This window comes from Cannabis sativa, chromosome 6, assembly GCF_029168945.1.
Source record: "Cannabis sativa cultivar Pink pepper isolate KNU-18-1 chromosome 6, ASM2916894v1, whole genome shotgun sequence".
NCBI classification, from domain to species: domain Eukaryota; kingdom Viridiplantae; phylum Streptophyta; class Magnoliopsida; order Rosales; family Cannabaceae; genus Cannabis; species Cannabis sativa.
The window spans coordinates 2149236-2172062 of NC_083606.1; the positions used below are offsets into that span (position 1 = coordinate 2149236).

General features: G+C 33.6%; 1 protein-coding gene across 1 annotated transcript; it reads left to right on the plus strand.

Annotated features, from left to right (window-relative positions):
• Positions 1–10622: 10622 nt before the first annotated feature.
• Positions 10623–12322, plus strand: LOC115725485 (serine acetyltransferase 1, chloroplastic). The gene has a single exon (XM_030655024.2). It carries the CDS (start codon positions 10768–10770, stop codon positions 11977–11979), a length of 1212 nt encoding a protein of 403 aa, XP_030510884.2. The 5' UTR covers positions 10623–10767; the 3' UTR covers positions 11980–12322.
• Positions 12323–22827: the final 10505 nt, after the last annotated feature.

Below are 22827 nucleotides of genomic sequence, written 5' to 3' on the forward strand. Positions count from 1 at the left end.
ATAGAATATGCTATATTATAAAATTTTGAAAAGAAAAAAAAAACAAAAAGGTCGAGCAATGTGATCCATTGGTTTTGTATGTAACATCACACAAGTGGATGTTTTATTAACATAAAATAATATATCTATGTATGTATATATAAGTGGAAAAGCTTAATATAATTCTATAAAATAATGTCTCTTGGACAAGCTATAAGGTTATGTTATTCCTAGTATAAAAGTAAATGAATTATGTTCACTTCACTCATCAACTTGAATATATATATTATATATAATTGTGTTTTTGTAAGACTAAGATACAATTGATTGAAGATAATAATAATAAAGAGCATAAAAAAAAGTGTCAATTTCTTCTACTATATATATGCCATTAATTATCTTTTGGTTTGTTTGTGTCACCTTATTATTAGCTATTTTGTTTAGAATTAATAATGCAAGGTTTCAAGTTGATAAGTGGTGGAATATACACATAAATTTATTGCTTATCCATGTATAAGAGAAATTTTTTTCTAAAAAATTACATAATAAATTAATAATTTTAAAAAAATTACAAAAATACGTTAACCCAAAAAAAATTTATATTTATGTTTTGAATTTTTTTATTTACAAAAATACTTTTTTCAATAAAAATAATAATTTTTTTTTGTTATTTAATATTTTATTTGTAGTTGTCACGAGATTATACTTTTGATTGTTTTATAGTTGATTCATGGTTGTCGTGAAGTTGATTTCTCGTTATTTTGTTATTCTTTGCTCACGGCTATCAAGTGCTACATGAAAACCCACCTAAGATAGAATGGAGTAACATTGTACGGAGCCGCTTCAACATTCCCAAACATAGTTTTTTTTTTTTTTTTTTGGTTATTTATGCTTAGAAGAATCAAAACCAGAAATAGATTGAAGAAATTTAGTATCATTAATAAGTGTACACTTGTTTTTTGAGTAGGTAAAGCTTTGGCTACAATGGGAGACTACTTCTATCTCCTTACCCAGAATCAGCAAATAGATAATTAGGAAGGCTAAGATAAGCAAATTCAAGAAAAATGTCATCTCGACTACTTTGGCTGCATTGATGTTCTACATTTCGGCCAACCGAAACAACAAATTTTGGAATGGCTTGATGGAAAATAATTATAGAATAGTGTACAAAATAAAAGTTGTAATCAAAAATAGAATTTATTGTATTTGGCCTAAAATGTAACTAGCAGTGAACAAGTCATTTTCTTCTAATTTAAAATTTATTTTTTACAATCATTTGCCCCTGAACTTTGACATGTACTAAATCATGTCTCATGAACTTTTAAAGCCGCTAAAAATTCTCCTTAAATTATTAAGATTGTTAGATTTAAAAACTTTTGTCCAATTTTAGTAAAGAAAGTCTAACATGAATTAAAGTTCAAGAGACATATGATTTGGTACATATCAAAATTTAAGGGGAATGATTTGGTAGATATCAAAGTCTGGGAAGCATAATTTAGTACATGGACAATCACCGAATTAGTAAAATTGAATAAAAATTTGACAAAAGTCTTTAAATCCAACAACCTCAATAGTTCAGGGAAAATTTTTAACAGTTAGAAAAGTTCAAAAAGCAGAATTTGATAGATGTCAAAATTCAATGACAAAAATACTAATTAGCTTGATTTCTTTTTACTTACATATTTATTGTAATTAAGATTTTTTATAGTAAAAAAAACCTATAAAAAATTACTCTTTTAATTATTCCAAAATAGCTAGGTAGATATTGTAGTGGTTGAAGGGGCAACAAGAGCCCTTGAAGGAGTTTTGAATTGAGAAATAGCTAATAGTCTTTAAAAAGTAAGTGAAATTGACAAATGGGTCCTATTAGTTTGACTTCATGTGAGTTCCACATCAAAATATTTATTACTACTTACTACACAACCTCACACCATCAACTTATGATATGGGTCACTCTTATCCACCTTTTGGGAGGATATTGGCTTTTATATAATTTTTTATTTATTATTTTATTATTTTTGATTATATATTATTTATTTTGCTTGAATATGGGATGGAAGGAAAGTGGGAATGGAATTCTTTTAACTTCCCATTTTGGATGGATATGAATGATTTTATTTTGTGGTAATATTGAGCAAGTGACACCTTAATTTAAGTAATTGTATTGGAGAATAATAAAGTTGGAATTGATTATTTTTTGGAATAATTACATAAGGTACTATTTTTTGTAAAATATTTACATTTTTACGTTCAAAGAATATTTTTTTTATATTTTTACGGTTTTCCAAAAAATAACACGAAAACAACATAAAATCAACAAGAAAACAACATAAAAGTAACATGAAAATCACATCAAAATAACAACAAAAAATAACATACAGATAACAAAAAATTAACAACAAATGAACAAAATTTCAACATAAAAAGATCGTATTTTATGTAAATAAAATCAGAAAAATCGTAAAAATATTTAAAATTCCGTGAAACCGTATTTTTATTGTTTTTGTGCATTTGTGAAATTATCCCTTATTTTTTTTATTATTTGATTTAGTGTGGTGAACATAGTATATATGTATATATTTATATGGAATATTTTTCCTATAGTTAGTAAGAATATCTCTAATCCGACATTAAAAACATAAATTTAGTGTTTTCTCACTAAAATTAATCTACCCAGACACTAAAAGTTATGATTTATATGAGATTATTTATATTATTTCACTATTATTATTAGGACACTATAAACTACACCAAAATTATTATTTTTTTATTTTTTAATAATTAAATAATAGTTAAATGATTAATTTTTATCAATATATATGTATTATTTATATATGATAACAATAAAGAATATATATTTAAGTGTTGTGATTGGAGCAGGGAAAAAAATAATGCTAAAATTATACTTTTACTATTGGTTCAACACTAAATTTAACTTTTATTATTGGAGTTAGCTTAAGAAAAATAATTATAAATATTAATTTTAAAATATTAAATTATTAAATTTTAATCCAATGATGAATGATAATAAAATGTGATTTGGTATTTATTAAAAATTATTCTAGGATTTGATAATAATTTATAATCATTAAAAAATAATTAGCTGCATTAAATAGTTCATGTAATATGTCTTAGCCATTTGAAGTATAATAGTGATAATTTTTAGTACATGTTACATTTGAATAAAATATTTACCTTAAAATTCCTTGAAGTTGATTGCTTGATTTGTTTGTTTTTGACTGAATTATTTGTTTATGCTCAATTATTTAGCCATGGCTGCTCTTAGCATTGGTAGTTAGAGTTCTTGTCATCATACTATTTGTTTTCAAACAAATAATTAGTATTTAGTAAATAAACTATATCACCTATAGTTAATTATAAATCAAAAGTTATAGCATAAATAAGATTTTTCTTAAATGGTAACTATAATAGGTTAGAGAAAAAACGCCATAAGGTAAAAGTGAAGAGATTCTTTCAATTCAAAAAAAAATTATTGTGTATACTAAGAGCATGCTAAACTAATCTCATAAACATTAAAGTATTTATGAACAATCCTATGAATGCGTAATAAAGAATATAGATTGAACATATACAAATAAATGATCAAATATTTGTAGACATTGATTCTTTAAGATTCAATCCCATATAAACTTTAGATCTTCAAAAGAAAAAGGAAATAGGTTAGTATGGGTAATCAGGCTTTCAAGCTCTCTTTCATCAAGGTCTCTGCCATAATTAATTGTCAGAATATCTTGACAAAAACTAAATCGAGAAATCAAATATTTAAAAAATCGTAATCTGACCATATATAGAATATTAACAAATTAATTGTATCCAGATTCAATGAATACTGCTTTGTTGGAAATTATTTTACCAGGATCTTAGATCTACTCACAAGTATGTTGATTAACACCCTAAATATGAACTTCTAAAACGATTATGAAATAAACACATATAAAGTATGAGAAACCTTACATTGGGTGCAGCAGAATAATATGACTGCTTCCGTTCAGATCTCTAACCCTTGTATCATTTCTGTCGCAGAGTATTATCAAGATCTGAACCTGGATCTCTTTCTCTCCTTCTTTAGTGCTGAAACTCCTTCTTGTTGAAAGTCTTTCTTCACGATCTTCCTCACTATGATTGAGGTATCACTTGCTGTGTGTGGGCACTACTCTAATCACTAAGTGGTTCGAAATTTCAAGGAAGAAGAGAGAGAGAGAGAAGTGGCGGCTAGGGTTTAGAAAGTGAAGGCTCAGGTTTTTCTCTGAATGAAAAGTGTAATTTTCCTGAAGCCTTCACTATCTATTTATAGCATTCCACTAGGGTTAGGTTTGAATTATGTGGCATTAAAATAATGAAAAATATCAGATGAAAAAACCTATAAAAGTGGTCGGCCATGGCTATATGGATTTGGGCCTCACTTTTTGTAATTTTGCAATTTTATCATTTCTGCATCTCATTTTCTCAAAAACGCCAATTTTCAAATTCAACCATTTAAATGCCAATTCTAACTATTTAATAACTATAAATAATTATTAAATAATATTGTCATTTATCATATTTATTAATTGAACCATACAAAGTATCATAATTAACAAATATGCCCCTAAAACTCTTTCTTTACAATTTCGCCCTTACTTAGTGAAAAATTCACAAATACACATAGTCTAATTTGAGAAATATAATTGATTAATCAAAACCAATTATATGAGTCTTACAAGCAATATTATCTCAACTAGTGGGGGGACCATGGGTCTATATAACCGAGCTTCCAATAAGCAGATCAAGAATTTATAACCTAAATTCACTGACTTATTAATTCTTCGTTGAATCCACGCATAGAACTTAGAATTGCACTCTCAGTATATAGAATGCTCTATATGTTCCACCATATAGACACATCATTAATTATCCATTGTTATAATCCTAATTTGATCAATGATCCTCTATATGAATGATCTACACTATAAAGGGATTAGACTACCGTTACACCCTACAATGTATGTTATCCTTAAAACACTTAACCCCGTATAAATGATATTTCAGCTTATGTGAAATGAGTACTCCACCATTTATTTTCGTTTGGTCAAGCTCGAAGGAGATCATCCTTTACTTACTATTTGCCAGATAGAAACTATAGATTCCATGTTTATGTTAGCGCTCCCACTCAATTGCACTACCGTGTTCCCAAAATGTACGTATCACCCTGACCTAAAAGTAGGCTTAACTAAAAAATCAAAGAACACGAATAGCCTCTTGAGATTGAGCCTAATCGTAATAGGATTAAGATCATTTGATCTAGGATCAACTAGGCGATATTGACTTGAATAGATATTACGGTAAGTTTAATAAATCTAAGTCAAAGTTCAATATCGGTCCATTCTGATGCATACTCCATGCACCCAACCTGAGCATTACTTTAACCAATGTTCTGGAAAGAACATAGCATTTCTCCAAATGCAAGTAAACTCTGTTGTAGATTATCATATCAGTAAAACCCTGTGTCTGATAAATCTAGGAAACTTTATTCATATAGTAATGTTTACTTTCCAAAGTGTTGACAACACAATAAACAAGATCAAGTATGTGAAAAGGATTTTAGATTAATTTATAAATCAAATAGACAAGCAATTGATAACATGAACCAAAACATACACAAATGAATGAAAAATACTTCTCTTTCTTTATTGATGTTGAATAAAATGGATTACATTGAAATAGAGTTTTATTTAGGGCATAAAACCCAACATGATTAGCCAATCGAATGACTAAACAAAATTATTTGTTAGATATTCTACCTTCACATTTGGGTCGAACTTGCTCATTGTCCAATGCTTGAAGTCAATATGCTTAGCCAGTCATGTGCCTCCTGGTTGAATTTCTTAATTCGCTCTATTATTATCTTGAAATCGGTTGTCTCTGCTATTACCCAAAAGAAACCTTAAAGGTGTGATGTGCCATATTTTCTTACCATGTTATTTTCAAATGAAAACAACAAAAATGATGCCTTGCACCCAAAATGCTTGTCACAGCTTCAATTAAACTCTACAAATATTTAAAATAAATTGTTTGATTAAGCATCCACTAAAAGCATTTATCATACAACAAAATAATACATAAAATAATTTAAAAGAATTAATTAATCTTTTGTATGTTACTCATAATACACTATGGTTGGCCTCTATTAAGTATCCTCAATTTTGTTTCTCATCAAATCCAAAAACTATTTCTAGCTAAAGTTATTCTCAGCTTCCACAATTGCAAAAGCAATTGGATAAAAGTTAAGATTTACATCAAGCTCCACTGCAGTTAGTAGGATACCCTTGTATGGCCCTTTTAGATGACAACCATCTAACCCAAAAAATGGTCTATATGCTACTAAGAAACCAGTTTTTACACATCCAAAAGATACCAAGTATCAAACGCAGGAAACAAACTTCTTTTTTGAACTTTTCTCTACATATCAAGAGTGATATGAGCCAAATTGACAACGAACTCCACCCGATTTTTTCTACCCTTCCACAAGAGTTGATTTTGTGCGAATCAAATTGCCCAAACCAACATCACTGCCTAAACACGTTGTTCCTCACCCAGTCGTGAGAACAAATGAAAAAACTAGTCTCCAAACGACCTTGAATCAACTGGAATCATAGCCAAACCCGCTACCCACAAACAATTTTGTACAAAATCACAGGCAAATAAAGAATGTAAAATTGATTCACCTGCCCCATGACAAATTGGACAAAACAAAGAGACATCCACATGTTTAGTCTTCAACTAAACTCTCATAGGAAGACACCCACTAACCGCCCTCCAGACACAATTTTTTGCCTTTGGAGAAAGCTTTAATTGCCAAAACTTCTTCTAAAATGCCACAACCTCCTTGCCCACACTACCCTCATGGTTTTCCTGTAATAATTCAAACACACTCATAACTATATACTCGCCAAAAGATGCAAACCCCTAATACCAATAATCTTTAGTAACTGAATTAGAAAGGAGAATACCAAGGATATTGACCACCACTTCCTCATCAAACAAATCTTTGACAACATCAACATCCCTAGCTTTCTCACCCACCACAAAAAGACTACTAATCTTTTCATTAGCCAAATCAGGATCCAAACTATCTTGACTCAGAATTGACCTACTCAGAAGCCACGGAACATCACATAAAAGAGTCTCTTCTCCATTACCGATTCCCTTCTGCGCTCCTTACGAATCAAATCTTTTACTGCAACAAGACTTCTCCAAATATAACTTGAATTATTACCAAGTACTGCTCAAAGAAAGTTCTCATTTTTAAAGTACCGAGCTTTGTACACTCTAGAAACTAACGAATAAGGCTTGGTCAGGAATTTCCAAGCTTGTTTACCTAACATAGTCAAATTAAAATCATGAAGAGAACAGAATTCCAATCCCCCAACATCCTTACTAATACTATGCGCCATCCTCTCTCAACTCATCTACGAAATTCCTTGACGGGGATTCGTAAACGACTTCCACCAAAAATTAGCCATTAGTTGTTCCAAATCATGACACATTCCTGCATGCAAATGGAAAACACTCATAGCAAAAATTAGAAGACTTTGAGCCACCAAGACCTCCTTACCAGCACGTGACAAGAGTTTACCATCCCAACTTTGTATACGATTCCTCATCTTCTCTTTCAGAAAACCCAATACAATAAATTTATTTCGACCGATTGTACTTGGGAGACCTAAGTACATACTATTCTCACCAGCTTCATTTATATTCAAAATAGCACAAATAATCTCCCGAATAGCTCCACTCACATACCTATTAAAGAAAGTAATAGATTTTACCAAATTAATTTTTTGTGCTGACATCCTCTCATAACTATGTAGAATCTCTATCACTCTTTGAGCCCTTCTTGTGTTAGCTTAAACAAAAAGATAGCTATCATCAACAAATAATACATGAAAAAATTTACGAAGTACTCTTAGCCACACGACACTCTTTCATTAATTGATTCCGCTCGTACTGACAAAGTAATGTCGAAAAGCTTTCAGCACAAATAAAAAAACTAGACTGACAAGACTAGACTAGAAACGAGGTGACGCAATTAGTGACCTTGCAAATATGAAAAAACATTGATGTTGTATTATTAAAATTAGTTATCAATTAAGGTCAAATTATTAAGGTTTTATCAATACGACAAGAAATCCCAAAAGTGGGTATAGCTCTTAATTTTGATTAATATTTCTAAAATGAAAATCCAACTTTCAAACTTTCCAATAATTAAATGTATTTATTATTTGTTATGTAACCCATTACGTAACAACTATATAATATTATCCTTACAAAAAAAAAAAACTATATATATGTAGTATAATTATTAATTAATACTTTATATATATATATTTATTGTCTCTTTATTTTTTATTATTACATGCATCTTCGGTTTTTCTCATAGTTTAATGGTTTAAATATTTTAGCAAGATTCTTCAATAATTTGTAATTAGGTGTATTGTTCTGATTCTAATTTTATGTTTAAATTTATTATTGACGAGATTATTTTTTTTTAGTTGAAGTTGATAGTGGTTTTTAATGTGTTATTTCGTGTGTTATGAATAGCAGGGCCGGCCCAAGCATTTTGGGGGCCTCGTGCAAAATTTTAAAATTGGGCCTTTTTTAGGAAAAAAAAAAAAAAAACCGTGTACATTAAAACTACAATTTTATTACTAGTTTTTTTTTTTAAGATTTATTCATAAATTTTTAATTATAAATTTTTTATTTATGTGTATATAATAGAAAAAAAAAAGAAAAAAATAAGCCTTTTCTTAAAAAAAAAAATAAATAAAAAATAAAAAATTAGGCCTTAAAAAGATGGGGGCCTTGTGCAATGGCCCAAGCTGCCCAATGCTTGGGCCGGCCCTGATGAATAGTATAACTCATGCACTAGTTAAGTCGGTTTCTCGTTCGATAGGAATCCATACATGTTTAAATTGATGTTTCTCTTAAATTTTTAATTGCTCTTGTAACAGTTAATTTGATTTAATATATTTTATATTTTTTTTCAAAAAATAAATAAATATTTTAGAAAGATAAAAGTGAAAATAAAACTGTATTTTTATTATGCTCTTTCAAAAAATAAAAAAGAAAAAAAAACCGTGCATTTTTATTAACTCAAATATTAGAAGTTAATTCTCAAAATTATATATTACTTTTTTTAGAAAACAAAAGTAATTTTTTAGAGGAAAAATTCATGGTGATTTTTTAGGGAAAACTCAAAGGTGATTCATGATCCTTATCTTGAATAGTTCATTCCTAATAGTCACATCATATTAAGATGACTTTATACAAAGTCAAAAATATAAAATAATAAATAAACTTTGATTAATTTCAGAATTTTTAAACTCTTATATATGTGTCATGTGATATGGTTATTATCTTTTACATTTTACTATTTCCTAAAAATAAATAAAAGAAAAACCTTATAAGTTGGAATTGGAATAAATAATTAAATAAGAAAACAATGCTCTTTACTTTTTCTAAATTCTTGTAAAATTAAAAAAAAATTATAGTGAAAAAAAAGACTATTAACTTTAAGTAATTATTAATACAACTTTTTTGTGTGAAATTCATTTTTCCTTTTTCACTTAAGGCTTAATCTATACCTAATGATACATTAAACAATTAGTATTGGTAATACTAAAATATATAAAAAGATCTTCTTTATCATTATGAAGGAAGAAGAAGATTCTTTATTTTATTTATTTAATTAGTTTTTTTTAGGGAATTTATTTAATTAGTTTATTACATTATCTTTATCATGAAGAAAAGGATATAATAAAAAAGAATATTCTATGAGGTTTGTTATTGAAGATCAGTGATGTCTAGTATTACTAGACATGTCGTCTTGTGATTGACTAACGATACTCTCTAAAAATTATACATTAAAATACTTTAATATAATAACTTTTAGGCACAAGTAGTGCCCAACACCTTCTATAGGTAGTGCTACACGATTAGTTAGCGATAATTCCTAAAAATTATTTTCTTAAGTTATATAAGATGTGATACTTAATTACACCAATAATAATTTGACACCGAGAAGAGTGCTAGACATCAGTGGTACCTTTTAGCAATTCTTTTAAACTACATAAAACTTGATATTTAGTTTGACCAATAGTGATATTGACATGTAGGAAGGTATTGAGCACCACTACTGGTGCCTTTTAACATTTCTCATTTCTATTCTACCATTTTAACTCATTTTTTTTAGAAAGAATACAATTTTAGACTCTGTATTTTATAAAAATTAATGATTGGACCATCTATTTTGTTAAATAACAAAAAAAAATATTATATTTTCTAAAATGGTACAAATAGGATCCTAAACTCAATTTTCGATAATTTTTTTTAATACAACCAACCTGAAAATAATTTTTAGTACGAATAAATATAAAAAATATAAACAATTTTGTTATAACACCTCTATATTAAATTAATATTAAATTTTATTTTAACAAAAAATTAAAATTCCAATTTATTATTTTATAAAATAGGGAGTCAAATCACCAAATTTTGTAAAATATTTATCCTTTTAAAAATAAAGTAATTGATAATGATAATAATAAAAACTAATATATAAGTGGGCTAAAGATCAAATTTTTATGTCATTTCCATTTTCCACATCTTCTTCTCTAAAACTTTCATCTAAGAATCAAGATTCAAAAGGTACTCTTCTCTCTCTCCACACAAAATCTATATATATAAATATATTTATAGTATCATCTGTCATTCTCTGAGCTATTGTCCATGAAAGTTCTAGTGGTGAGAGCTCAACCATTATTACTATTTAAAAAGAGGACCTTTTTTCTCTCAACCCCAAATAACCACAAAAAAGATTTCCTCACTTTCTCGACGATTTTCCCACTTGCCAAACACCCCAATTCCAACCCCATGGCCGCTTGCATCGACATGGCTCCAACAGGCTCATCAACCCAACCAAACCCACGTTCCCACCAATCCAAAGAACCCAACAACAACAACAACAACAGCTCAAACCACTTAAAGTTCGTATCTTTTTGCCGGAGAAGCTTTTCCTCCGACAACACAGTTTCCTGCGCCGCCACGACGATTTGTCCGACCCGTACGGTCGCCACCACCTCCGAATCTCGTAAGGTAATCGATTATGGCGAAGACCCAGATGAGGATAAGATCGATCTGTGGCTGAAAATGCAAGGTGAGGCTCGTACGGACATTGAAGAAGAACCCATTTTAACAAGCTTTTATTTAAGTTCTATTTTGTCTCAGAATTCATTTGAGAGTGCTCTTGCTAATCATCTCTCGTTGAAATTAAGCAATCCAAGTCTTCCTAGCAATACCCTTTTCGATATTTTCATTGGGGTTCTAACAGAAGATGAAGAAATCATCAAAGCTGTTAAAGATGATCTTAGAGCTGTTAAAGAAAGAGACCCAGCTTGTATAAGTTATGTTCATTGTTTTTTAAATTTCAAAGGCTTTTTAGCTTGTCAAGCTCATAGGGTTGCTCATAAATTATGGTCACAAAGAAGAAAGGTGTTAGCTTTATTGATTCAGAACAGAGTTTCTGAGGTTTTTGCTGTTGATATTCATCCAGGTGCTAAAATTGGACATGGGATTTTACTTGATCATGCTACTGGTGTTGTTGTTGGTGAAACTGCTGTGATTGGTAACAATGTTTCAATTTTGCATAATGTGACTTTAGGTGGGACAGGTAAGGCTTGTGGTGATAGACATCCTAAGATTGGTGATGGGGTTTTGATTGGTGCTGGGACTTGTATACTTGGTAATATTAGAATTGGTGAAGGTGCTAAGATTGGTGCTGGTTCTGTTGTGATTAAAGATGTTCCTGCAAGAACTACTGCAGTTGGTAATCCAGCTAGATTGGTTGGTGGGAAACAAAATCCAATTAAGCTTGATAAGATTCCTAGCTTAACTATGGATCATACTTCTCATATTTCTGAGTGGTCTGATTATGTTATCTGAAGTGAAATGAAATGACTACTATAATATGATATGATAATGGGGTGTTTCTTGTTGGTGGTTTAAGTGAGAATTGATTCTCCTATTGGCAAACAAGAAGAATAGATAGATAGATAGATAGATATATTAATTGTTAGATTAAGGTGAAAATGTTGAGCAGCAGCTGTGATTTTTTTCTTTATTTTTCTTTGTTCTTCTTGTCTTTGTATGGAACACTAATAAGAGAATAGAAGTTCTCTTATTGAAGGTGACAAAATATGTTGTAGCAGCTGGCTGGTATGGTAGTACTCTTGTTGTGTAAGACAATTTTCTGCTATGCTAATATAGTCTTGTTCCTTTTATACAATATTATATTTATTTATTATTTTCTTCTTACAATTTCAAGGCTTTGGTAGTTAATAGCTATGTAGTTTAGAAAGATAAATATAAAACTCAATAGTTCTATTATTTTTTAAAGATAAATGTTGCCACTGAGTGTGTGGTGTAGCTGGTTGGATGATTTTACCTTAAGGTTCTTATTTGGTTGCCTTTTAGAGTTTAAATCCCCATGGTAGCACTTATCATGGGCTTTAAAAGTTGCGCTCTTTTGGGAGTAACGGGTGATTGTGCGCCCTATTAGGCCATGGTATTCCTGCGTGGGAGGATCTTGGCTGGCAACCATCTTAGGAACAATGTGTAAATTTCAATTGACTACTCGGTCGTATTTGGGGCAGTGTATAAGCCCCAGTTGACTACTCGGTAGTCTTTGGGATGCTATTAAGTCGAAGGAGAAGAATGTTAAAAGACACTCGCAGTGTCTAGCACCTTTTAAAATATAATATCGCTATTAGTATAATTAAATACCATGTCTTATATAATTTGTTGTAATAATTTTTATAGAGTATCGTTTAGCAATGTTTTTTTTTTTAATAATATGCTTATTGGATAAAACTTTAATTAGACTTATTCTGCATTAGTATATTTTAAATTAAAATCAAATGTCTTCAGCATAAATTATGCCATTGTTTAAGACAGTAAAAGTCAAAAGAATGTGACAGAGTTTGTATTACTGTATTAGAAAACAAAGGAAAGAGATAATAAAGAATATTCATTTCATTTTCACCAAAATGTAACCTTTGAAGGTCACCAAATAATATATGATCATAGCTCTTGGTCTAATTCAAAAGATAAAGAAAGCAAATAAGAACACACATATATACATACTTCCAATGCATTTAGTATCACATATTCTCATGTCAACTTCTACACAAGGAATAATCAAAGTTAAGGTGTTTGAGGGTTCCACGTAGTACCAATGTGATTTTTGCAGAAATTGAGTTTAATAGGGAAAAAAAAACACCATATCCTAGGATGGTATAAGCATTACTTAAGAACAAAGATTAAGGTTCAAAGTACTCTTAGAAAACTAAGGATACTCTATCTTTCTTTCTCTTTAGTATTTTGAATTTATAGTGTTGGCCAACTTCAAAATAACCACTAGGAGGATCATTAAAATTGTTGATCATCATTACTACTGAAATTTAGGTTGTGTTGTTGTCTCCACAAGGGTTAGTGTTGGTACAAGGTCGGTCCTGAGATTGGACATGCCTTAAGAAAAATAAAATTATTAAACTACTATGCAATATTTTCGAAAAATACTAACCTATTAATAATTTAACACACATTCACAAATTTATAATTAAAAAAAAAAGAACATGGACAATAGTGACTTGTTGGTTCTATAACACATTGTTTCGATTTTTCCAAAGACAATAAACTTGAAGAATGCCAACCCAGCCATACCTTGATTGCATCAAGACATCGTTTGTTATAAAAAAAAATTGAAAAAAATAGAAGCTGGATATCCTCAATATACAACTCTCAAACTAGACATGTCAATTCTTGGTAAATTTTGTATCTAAAAATTCTTTCTATGATATGTAGTCGATCTAAGTCATCTAATCCTAAAATAAATCAGTATTTTGGAACATTGAATTAACCTCAAACATAATCATACCACTTCATTTTCTTTGTCCAAGAGGACAAAATAGAGTAGCCAAAACTGATTGAATATTTGCATTGTTCAGTCAAAAACTGCTTCATTTTCTTCCACTTTCACTACTTGTCTCAAATACCAAATGTCTTGAATGGATGATTCATAGTCTTACCATCGCTGTCATTTCAAATAAATACTAGTGGAATTACCCCACTTACTTTTTTTTAATTTTTTTTCAAATTTACGGTTTGGGTTTCTAAAATAGTTGCAGCATTAGTTGCAATAGGGGTTTCTATACGATTTTTTGTTGCAATTTAAATTGCAGAGCTAGTTGCAATAGAGGTTTCTGTGTAGAATTCCGTAAAATGCAAAAAAAAAAACTATTTTTAAGTGTAAAAATGAAAAAACTCCTAAATACTACCCATCTTACCCACAGATAATTCTGATTACATTCCTAAACCCCAAGCAGCCTACATCTTTGTGCTTACTAAGCTTGTCCCAAGACATCCAATGGATTCCACCATTGGTTTGTTTAGAAGATTTCCACCAAAATTTGGCCATAAGTTGCTCAATATCCCTACTAATTTCCAACGGTAATAGAAAAACGCTCATAGCGTAACTTGGGAGAGTTTGTGCCACAGTTTTGATCAAGACTTCCTTTCCCGCTCGAGAGAGAAATTTTCCTTCCCATCCTTGAAGTCTTTTACGAACTCGATCTTTCAAATAACCCAAGACAACCGTTTTATTCCTCCCTATGGTGCTAGGAAGACCCAAATAGGTGCTATTCTCCGTAGCCTGTCTCATCTGAAGAACAAGATTCAGCTGCATACGAGTAGCTTCTGAAGTGTTAGAGCTGTAAAAGATCGAAGATTTACTGAGATTCACTTTCTGACTAGAAGCACTTTCAAATTTGGCTAGCAGCTCACGCACCCTTACTGCTTCCTAAGCCGTGGCTTTGCAATAAAGGTAACTGTCGTCCGCAAAAAGCATATGCGTGATTCTCGGGGCTCCGTTCCCAACTTTACAACCATGGACCCATCCATGATTCTTATATTTTCTAATCAAAGCAGATAAACCTTCAGCACAAAGAATGAATAAGTAAGGCGATAGAGGACAACCTTGTCTTATACCTCTTGAAGGAATAATCAGACCCATTTCGCGACCACCATGAACGATGTTGTACTTAGCCGAAGTGACACAACCCATGATTAGATGAACCCAGCTTCTATCGAACCCCAACTTCAATAATATTGATTCAAGAAAGCCCCATTCGATACGGTCGTGAGCTTTACTCATGTCCAGTTTCAATGCCATGTATCCTTCCTTGCCTTGTTTTTTCCTTTTAAGATAATGCAACACTTCAAATGAGACAAGAATATTATCCGAGATCAGACGGCCCGGAATGAAAGCACTCTGGGTAGCCAACACAACCTTATCCATCCAAGGTTTCATACGATTACCATAACCTTGGCGATGATTTTGTACAGGACATTACATAATGCAATCGACCTGAGGTCTGTAACATGTTCTGGATTCTTCTTCTTGGGGATTAAAACAACATTTGCACTACTTAAATCCCCCTCAAGACCACCAGTTTGAAAATAAGTTTGGACCACACGAACAACATCCAATCTTACAATGTTCCAACATTTCTAATAAAACCCCGAGGTCATACCATCAGGCCCCGGGCTCTTCGAAGGATGCATCTGAAAAAGAGCCTTGCGAACCTCTTCCTCCGAAACCGGCGAGGTAAGATCTCGATTAACCAAATCCGAAATAGTACAATTGATTTCGTCAACAACTTCCACACAAGAAGTACCAGAACTAGTGAACAAACTAGAGTAATAATCTTCTATGAGGTGAGTCAAGCCATTATCCCAATGAACCCAACTTCCACTATCGTTCTTAAGCTACTCTATGTTGTTATTCCCCCTTCTAGTAGTTGATGCCATGTGGAAATATTTACTATTCCTATCCCCCTCCTTGAGCCAAAATTGTTTGGCTCTCTGCTTCCAAAAGGTCTCACGTTGATCAAAAATTTGGGAAAGTTTTAGCTTCACTTCCCCAAAACGATGCACTGAAATGGGATCTCTTCTATTCCTTAGATCGACAAGTTCTTGTTTACAACGCTTAGTTCTTGAAGTTTCCAGTGATGTCCTTCCCCCAGTCTGATAGTCGCTCAGCACATAACTGGAGTTTCTTATCAATGGGCGCACCTGCCAAAGTATCCCAACTGTCTCGAACTAATTCATAGCAGAAGGGCTCTTTGAGCCACGCATTTTCGAAGCAGAATTTACGAAATAGAATGTGAGAAGAAACAATTTCAGGTTCAAGAAATATGGGAGAGTGATCAGATGGAGAGGTCTCAAGATTACTTAGCTTAACAAGAAGTGAGAAGAAACAATCTAAGGGACTTTAACTTGGCGCTTCTTGGTAAGCAAGGATGGCGGCTTCTAACAAGAAGTGATTCATTAGTCGCCAAGGTTCTTAAAGCTCGGCACTACCCGAATGGTTCATTCCTTAATGTTTCGTTGGGTAACAATCCTAGCTTTGTGTGGAGAAGCATTTGGGAGGCTCAACAATTAGTGGTGAAAGGTATCAAATGGTGTGTGGGAGATGGTAAGAACATCAATGTGCTAGGGGAGCCGTGGCTGCCAGATTCAAACAACCCCTACATAACATCAGTTCATCCTGGTCTTGTAAATACGAAAGTAAGTAACTTAATGGTTTCAGATTCAAGTGTTTGGGATTTGGAGTTGATCAATGACATGTTTGATGAAAGGGACTCTCGACTCATTCAGCAAATTCCACTCCACGTGACTGATTGTGAGGACCATCTGATCTGGAATGAAGATAATTCAAGCCTGTACACCGTCAAATCGGCTTATAATTTATTGCAGCAAGCCAATGGTCGATGGAGCGAGGATGAGGTTTCGGAGTTCTGGAAAAATATGTGGAAATTGAGGCTGCCTCCTAAGATTAAAACTCATTTATGGAGGGCCGGTTCCAACAATTTACCAACAATGGACCGGCTTCGAATTAAAAGAGTCGAGGTGAGTGCTTTGTGTCCTTTCTGTCATCATGAGAATGAAACGGTTCTACACAGTTTGGTAACTTGTGATGCGATCAAAACAGTGTGGCACAGAGTCGGAATTGGAACTCAGGTAGGGGAGGGGACTGGTTTTTTGGACTGGTGCATGGAGACTTTTCGGCACCAGAACAGTGAAAAGAAGGCTGAGATTGCAGCCATTTGCTAGGCTATTTGGGGTGCCAGGAATGGTGTTGTTTGGAACAACAAAACTGTTAATATCTCTAATATTATTGCGTCTGCTTCAGCTTACCTTAACCAATGGATTTATGCTCAAAACTCTTTAATAGAGTCACCAACCTACGGTACTATGCCTGGGGATGGAGCAGAGCATTGGACAATACCTACTCCTAATAGTGTTAAGGTCAATGTAGACGCTGCAATATTTGAAGATACTCACAATTTTGGGTTCGGTATGGTGGCTAGGGACTGCTGCGGTGTTCTTATTCATGGGAAAACTGTCAGCCGCCAAGGTCAAGTGGATCCGTCCCTTGCTGAAGCTATGGGAGTAAGAGAAGCTCTCAGCTGGATAAAATATTGTCTTTGGCAAAATGTCACCTTGGAAACCGATAGCCTCGTGGTGGTGCAAGATTTACGCAGCTCAACGGATATGATTTCCCTTTTTGGCTTAGTCATTAAGGATTGTAAGAATTTGCTTGCTACTATGTGTAATGTTTCTGCTTATTTTGTTAAACGATCAGCGAACTCAGTTGCTCATGCTTTTGCTAGAACTTCTAGTTCTTACCCTGATTGTACTTTCAGTTTGGGGGATGTCCCAACTGTTTTGCTACCTATGTTGGTAGCTGAAGTTCAAGTTTAAATAAAGATGAATTTCATTCAAAAAAAAATTCTGATTACATAGCTTTTTTAAAAATAAAATTCTAATTTAAAAATTAAAGATCTATTATAAAAGATTAAGAAAAAAAATACTACGTTAATTTTATTTAAATAAACGTAGCTTATTTTTTTTCTCATACAAATTTTCTTTTGATTATTATTAAGGTAAATGTATTTTCTAATCAATAAAGTTTTTTTAATAATAATAAAAAAGAAATCACTTCATATGTTGATTTTTAATTTTTTTTTTCAAATTTACAGTTTGGATTGCTCTGGTAGTTTCTCTTAGTTTCTGTATGGTTGCTATACGAATTTTGGTTGCGATTTAGGTTATTCCGTTAGTTATTATCAGGGTTTTTGTGTAAAATTTCGTAAAAAAAAAACTACTTTAAAGTGTAAAAATAATAATAAAAAAAACCCTAAAAAAATATAATAGTAAATAAAGTTGTAAAAGAATCTTTAATAATAAAAGGGAATTTAGGTTTTTTTTTAATTATTTTTTTATTTATTTTTTTTTTAAAAATAAGCGTATTCATATATTAATCAAACAAGCAATTAGACCTCGCGGTCATTACAAAATAGATTCTCCGGTAAAGAGGAGATCGGGATAGAGCCGTATAATTGGTGGGTAAAAGCCCACTTAACCACATTATGAGAAATATTGTTACAAGTCCTACTAATATTAGAAAAATTACAACTAATAAAATAAAGAGATGACTTCATACAAAAAGAGACATAGTTTTCAAGAGCCCAATGGAACACCTTTCCTTTGAGCGCATTGATAGCAATTCTCGAGTCACTCTCCACAATAACATACTTATACCCTAAATCCATGGCCAAAGAAACAGCCAAGCAGCAAGCCACAACTTCTCCACATAAAGCATCCGAGAAATCCAACCGAGCCGTGTGAATTTGAACCACCTTGCCTAGATGATTCCTTGCTACAACAGCTATTGTTACGTACAGTCTATGATGACACGTTACAAGCTAAGAGATGCCCACAAGTTGGCCAAGTGGTGGTGCATGTTGTGGTGCATGCAGGTGGCATGCTGATGCTTAGTTTGTATACAATGGCATTTACGTAAATATCTTCAATATTGTCCGGATCGGGACGGGTCTTGGTATTTGCCATTTATTTGGGTCTACAAATAGAATGGTGCAATTGGTTTGGCGAAACTACGTGATTTGGTATATGGTGCTTCCCATATGTCTACAGAGCAAAAATCATCTATGTTCCTGGTAGAAGGCTAAAAGCTCAGAATGCTCTTTAAGGGGGTACTCTGGTGTCAGCTCTCCACCACCCCTTGCACCTTAGTGCTAAGTGAGCTACTACTAGCCAGTGGGGACTAGTAGGGCGGGCATATGAGGACCATGAGGGGACTCATATGTCTCCATGAGTTGGAGTACTCATGGACATTATCGGGGCGACCCGGTAGTGCGTCGAAGAAAGCTGCCAGAGGTTCACTGTACGTTTCCCTTGGCTTGCCGGTATGCCGCTTGTATGGGACGTGGCCTAGATCCTCCAAGAGACGTTGTGGTGCGCCTAGACCACGAGTCTCAACACGAGATGACACGGGTAGTCATTCGTGGGCTAGTTTGCACACACGCATGGGACGGATGCACCATGTTGGAAAGGGACAGAGGTCTAATGTATGCAACTAGTTTGGTGGCTTGTCTTGAGGGCCTGCCAATATGCGTGGAGGCATGGCGCCTTGAGGATTGGTCCATGGACGTATGGGAGTCTTTGGGCGACGAGGGAGACTATTCGGACAATATCGAATGGGGCATGATAGAGGCGTTGGCAAGTTAGCTTGGTGTTGGCATCTTGCCACACATGCTACCTTGGTCTCGAGTGACAAGGTGAGCGTCGGTGTTGGAATTTGTCTTACCATGGTGGGAACCTATGGACAGTGCGAGTATCTTGGCGAGAGAGCCTCGATGCATGAATGCACTCATGGGTGCTTGCGAGCATGACTCGGCGAGAGTTGTTCGAGAGACGGAAGTGTGCACGAGGCACACGATCGCGCGAAAAATGAGCCCATTGTTACTCGGATGGTTGGAAGGCTGACCTTGGCTTAGAGAAGTCAAGGTGCCGCACGGGTGTTCCGCTGCCTGAAAAGGTGAGCTCGTGACAGCTATGCACATACTCTCTAAGCCCACTCTAACATCACAATTTAGTTTTATCTAATCCTGAGGAGGAGGAGTCCAAATTTCCTTCAAGATCGGTGTAGGACTAGGCAAAAGAGAAGCATGTAACTCTGCAAAAGAAGTACAAATATGGTCAATACATTTCAGCACATCCGGAGGAGAGTTATTGTAATGTCCGCCTTAGTAATTTGGATTAGAAAAGGCAATTAGCACTAATTTCTGTCATTTTATAATAATTTGTGAATTTATTTAATTGTGAATCCCAATATTTAGAAATAAATATTAGAGTTATAATTTCTCAATTTCTGGAGATTTTATTAAACTCTAGGGGTATTATTTAGCTTATGTGTGAAATATGTTATTTTTATAATTTTTGCTCGGCAACAACGGAAAATGCGATGGATGGCTAGATTGATTACATGGGTAAGTTTAAAACCCTATTTCTTAGTGGGAAATATTTTTGAGCAAATAAAGTATTGGGATTGAACGGGGTTATGGGATTTGACCATTTTACCCCTAGCTTTAGAAAAACCTTATTTTTAGGGTTAAGGGCATTTTAGACATTTGGTTAATTGGTGGAATAGGTGGCTGCCATGAGTAGGTGACACCTAGAAAGCTGATTTCTCAGCAAGGGAAATTGATTTTTCCTACCTTTTACTTCATTTAGTGAAATTAAGAAAAAAAAGACCAAAAATTGAAGAACAACTCTTTCCATCCTCTCTCTCTCTCTTCGAAGCTGCCAAAACCAGGGGGGTTTGTTGTGGATTTTTGGTGTTTGCAGCAAGGGATTCAAGAAGAAATCAAGCCAAGGTAAGCTCTAGCAACTCCTTGCCCTAGTTCTTGAATTTAAGTTAGGTTGAGAATGTGAAATTGAGTTTCAGGGGCTGTTAGGTTTGCTTATGTTTAGGGTTCAATTTTTATGCTCAATTTTAGTTGATTAGAGGTCCTGGTAGTTGATTTTGATGCTTGGTGATAGTTTTAAGCAAGCTTGAGTTTTGAAACTCAAGCTTTGAGCTTTAATGGCAACTTGAGTATTGATGGTTTGTTCTGTGAAATTCTGGTTGAAAATTATTGTTTATGCATTGTATAGGTACCCTGGAAGTTTTAGGAAAGTTTGGGATTGAATTGAGTTAAGGGGGTTGGTTTTTGTGTTCCCAGTACAGAACCGGTCGACCAGTTCTGGGGGACCTGTACCAACCGGTCGACCGGTTGGTGTTCCAGAAATGGACTTCTGGTTGGGACCGGTCTGCCGGTTGGGGGAAATTTTAGAACTCTAGTTTTTTCCAATTTTGAGATATTTAGGGTATTGCCATGGTGTTTATCGATAGGGAAACTTTTAGTTTCAAGTTGGAGTCCCCAGAAAGTGATTTAGCGAGTCACTCATCTGTGTTGCAAATAATGTGATTAGGGCATCCATCTAGCGCGAGCATTTCCGTTCAGGTCGGCCAGCACACTTGAATTCAGAAAACAGGTAAGAACTGTATATAACGTGTTATATGATGCATGTTGTATGTATGATTGTATATGTTTTGGGTGATATCACAGCGACACAAAAATTGTGTCGGTTTGACAGTACATGCATCGTACTGGTTAAGAGTGATATTCACCCCAGAGAGTATTAATTGGCGCTATCATAGCGGCACTATAATTGTGTCGGTTCGACAGTACGGGTACAGTACTGGTTAAGAGTGATATCATGGGCAATTGTACTCTTGGGTGCTATTGATGCTATCATAGCGGTACGAACATAGTGCCGATCCCGCAGTGCGATCATAGTGCTGATAGTGGGTGATATCATGGTCAATAGCACAGCTAGTTAGAACGTTCTTACTCATCTGTTAAGCCTTGTAAATAGGTGTATGGGCGCCTAGTTACAAGTCAAAAGTTATATGATATGTTATATGCTTTTCTTACTGAGTCTGTTGACTCACAGTTCTACTTTCATGTGCAGGTAAAGGAAATGTGATAATTGAACTGGAGTGAACCTGAGCTCGGATGGGATTGTACATGTCAAAGCAGCGCAACCTGGAGTGTTCGGTCTCGGGACATCTGGGAATTGTATTTTGATAGTCGCTGTGCGACCTGAAAAATGTGTATTTTGAAATATTACTTTTAAAAAGTTTGAAAACGGGATCCCAGCACTTGTAAATATTTTAATATATTATAAAGTTTATTAATTAATATAAAAGTTTTAATTTGGCACGTTTTTCAAGAAAACTCTTCGATTAGCGAAGATTGCACTGTAATTAAAAAAGCACTGTAGCATGCTTTAGCATTAGGGCGTTACAGTTATTGTGTACCATGTCATTACGCGTCCTCCAGATGGTGTCAACAACAATTGATGCATAAAGAAAAACATCCTCAACTCGGATCCCCCTATTTCTAAGATCCCATATGAATTTAACCCAGTCCCAAACACGAATACCCGTATCACAGACAGGATAAATGCCCCAAGGGGAAGATTGCCAAAAGTGTAACGCCACCTCACAAGAAAGAAATAAATGTTCAATAGATTCCTCCCTCGACCCACAAAAAGGTCAGCTTGTATTCTCAATCTGAAATCTTCTTCCAAGTTCTGCTCTAACTGGGAGCGCATTAGAAAGGATGCACCACCAAAGAATCTTATGACACTCCAAATTTTTGCTGTTCCAAAGCTTATTCCAAAGCGACGGAGCAACCTCACAGTGTGAGGCTCTTTCTAAAGCCTGGGTTAGGTAAGCCGATTTGGACGAGAACTGTCCATTACTTTCCAAGGTCCAAATCCATCTATCCTTCCCTTCACCCGAGAGCTTGCCACCTTTTA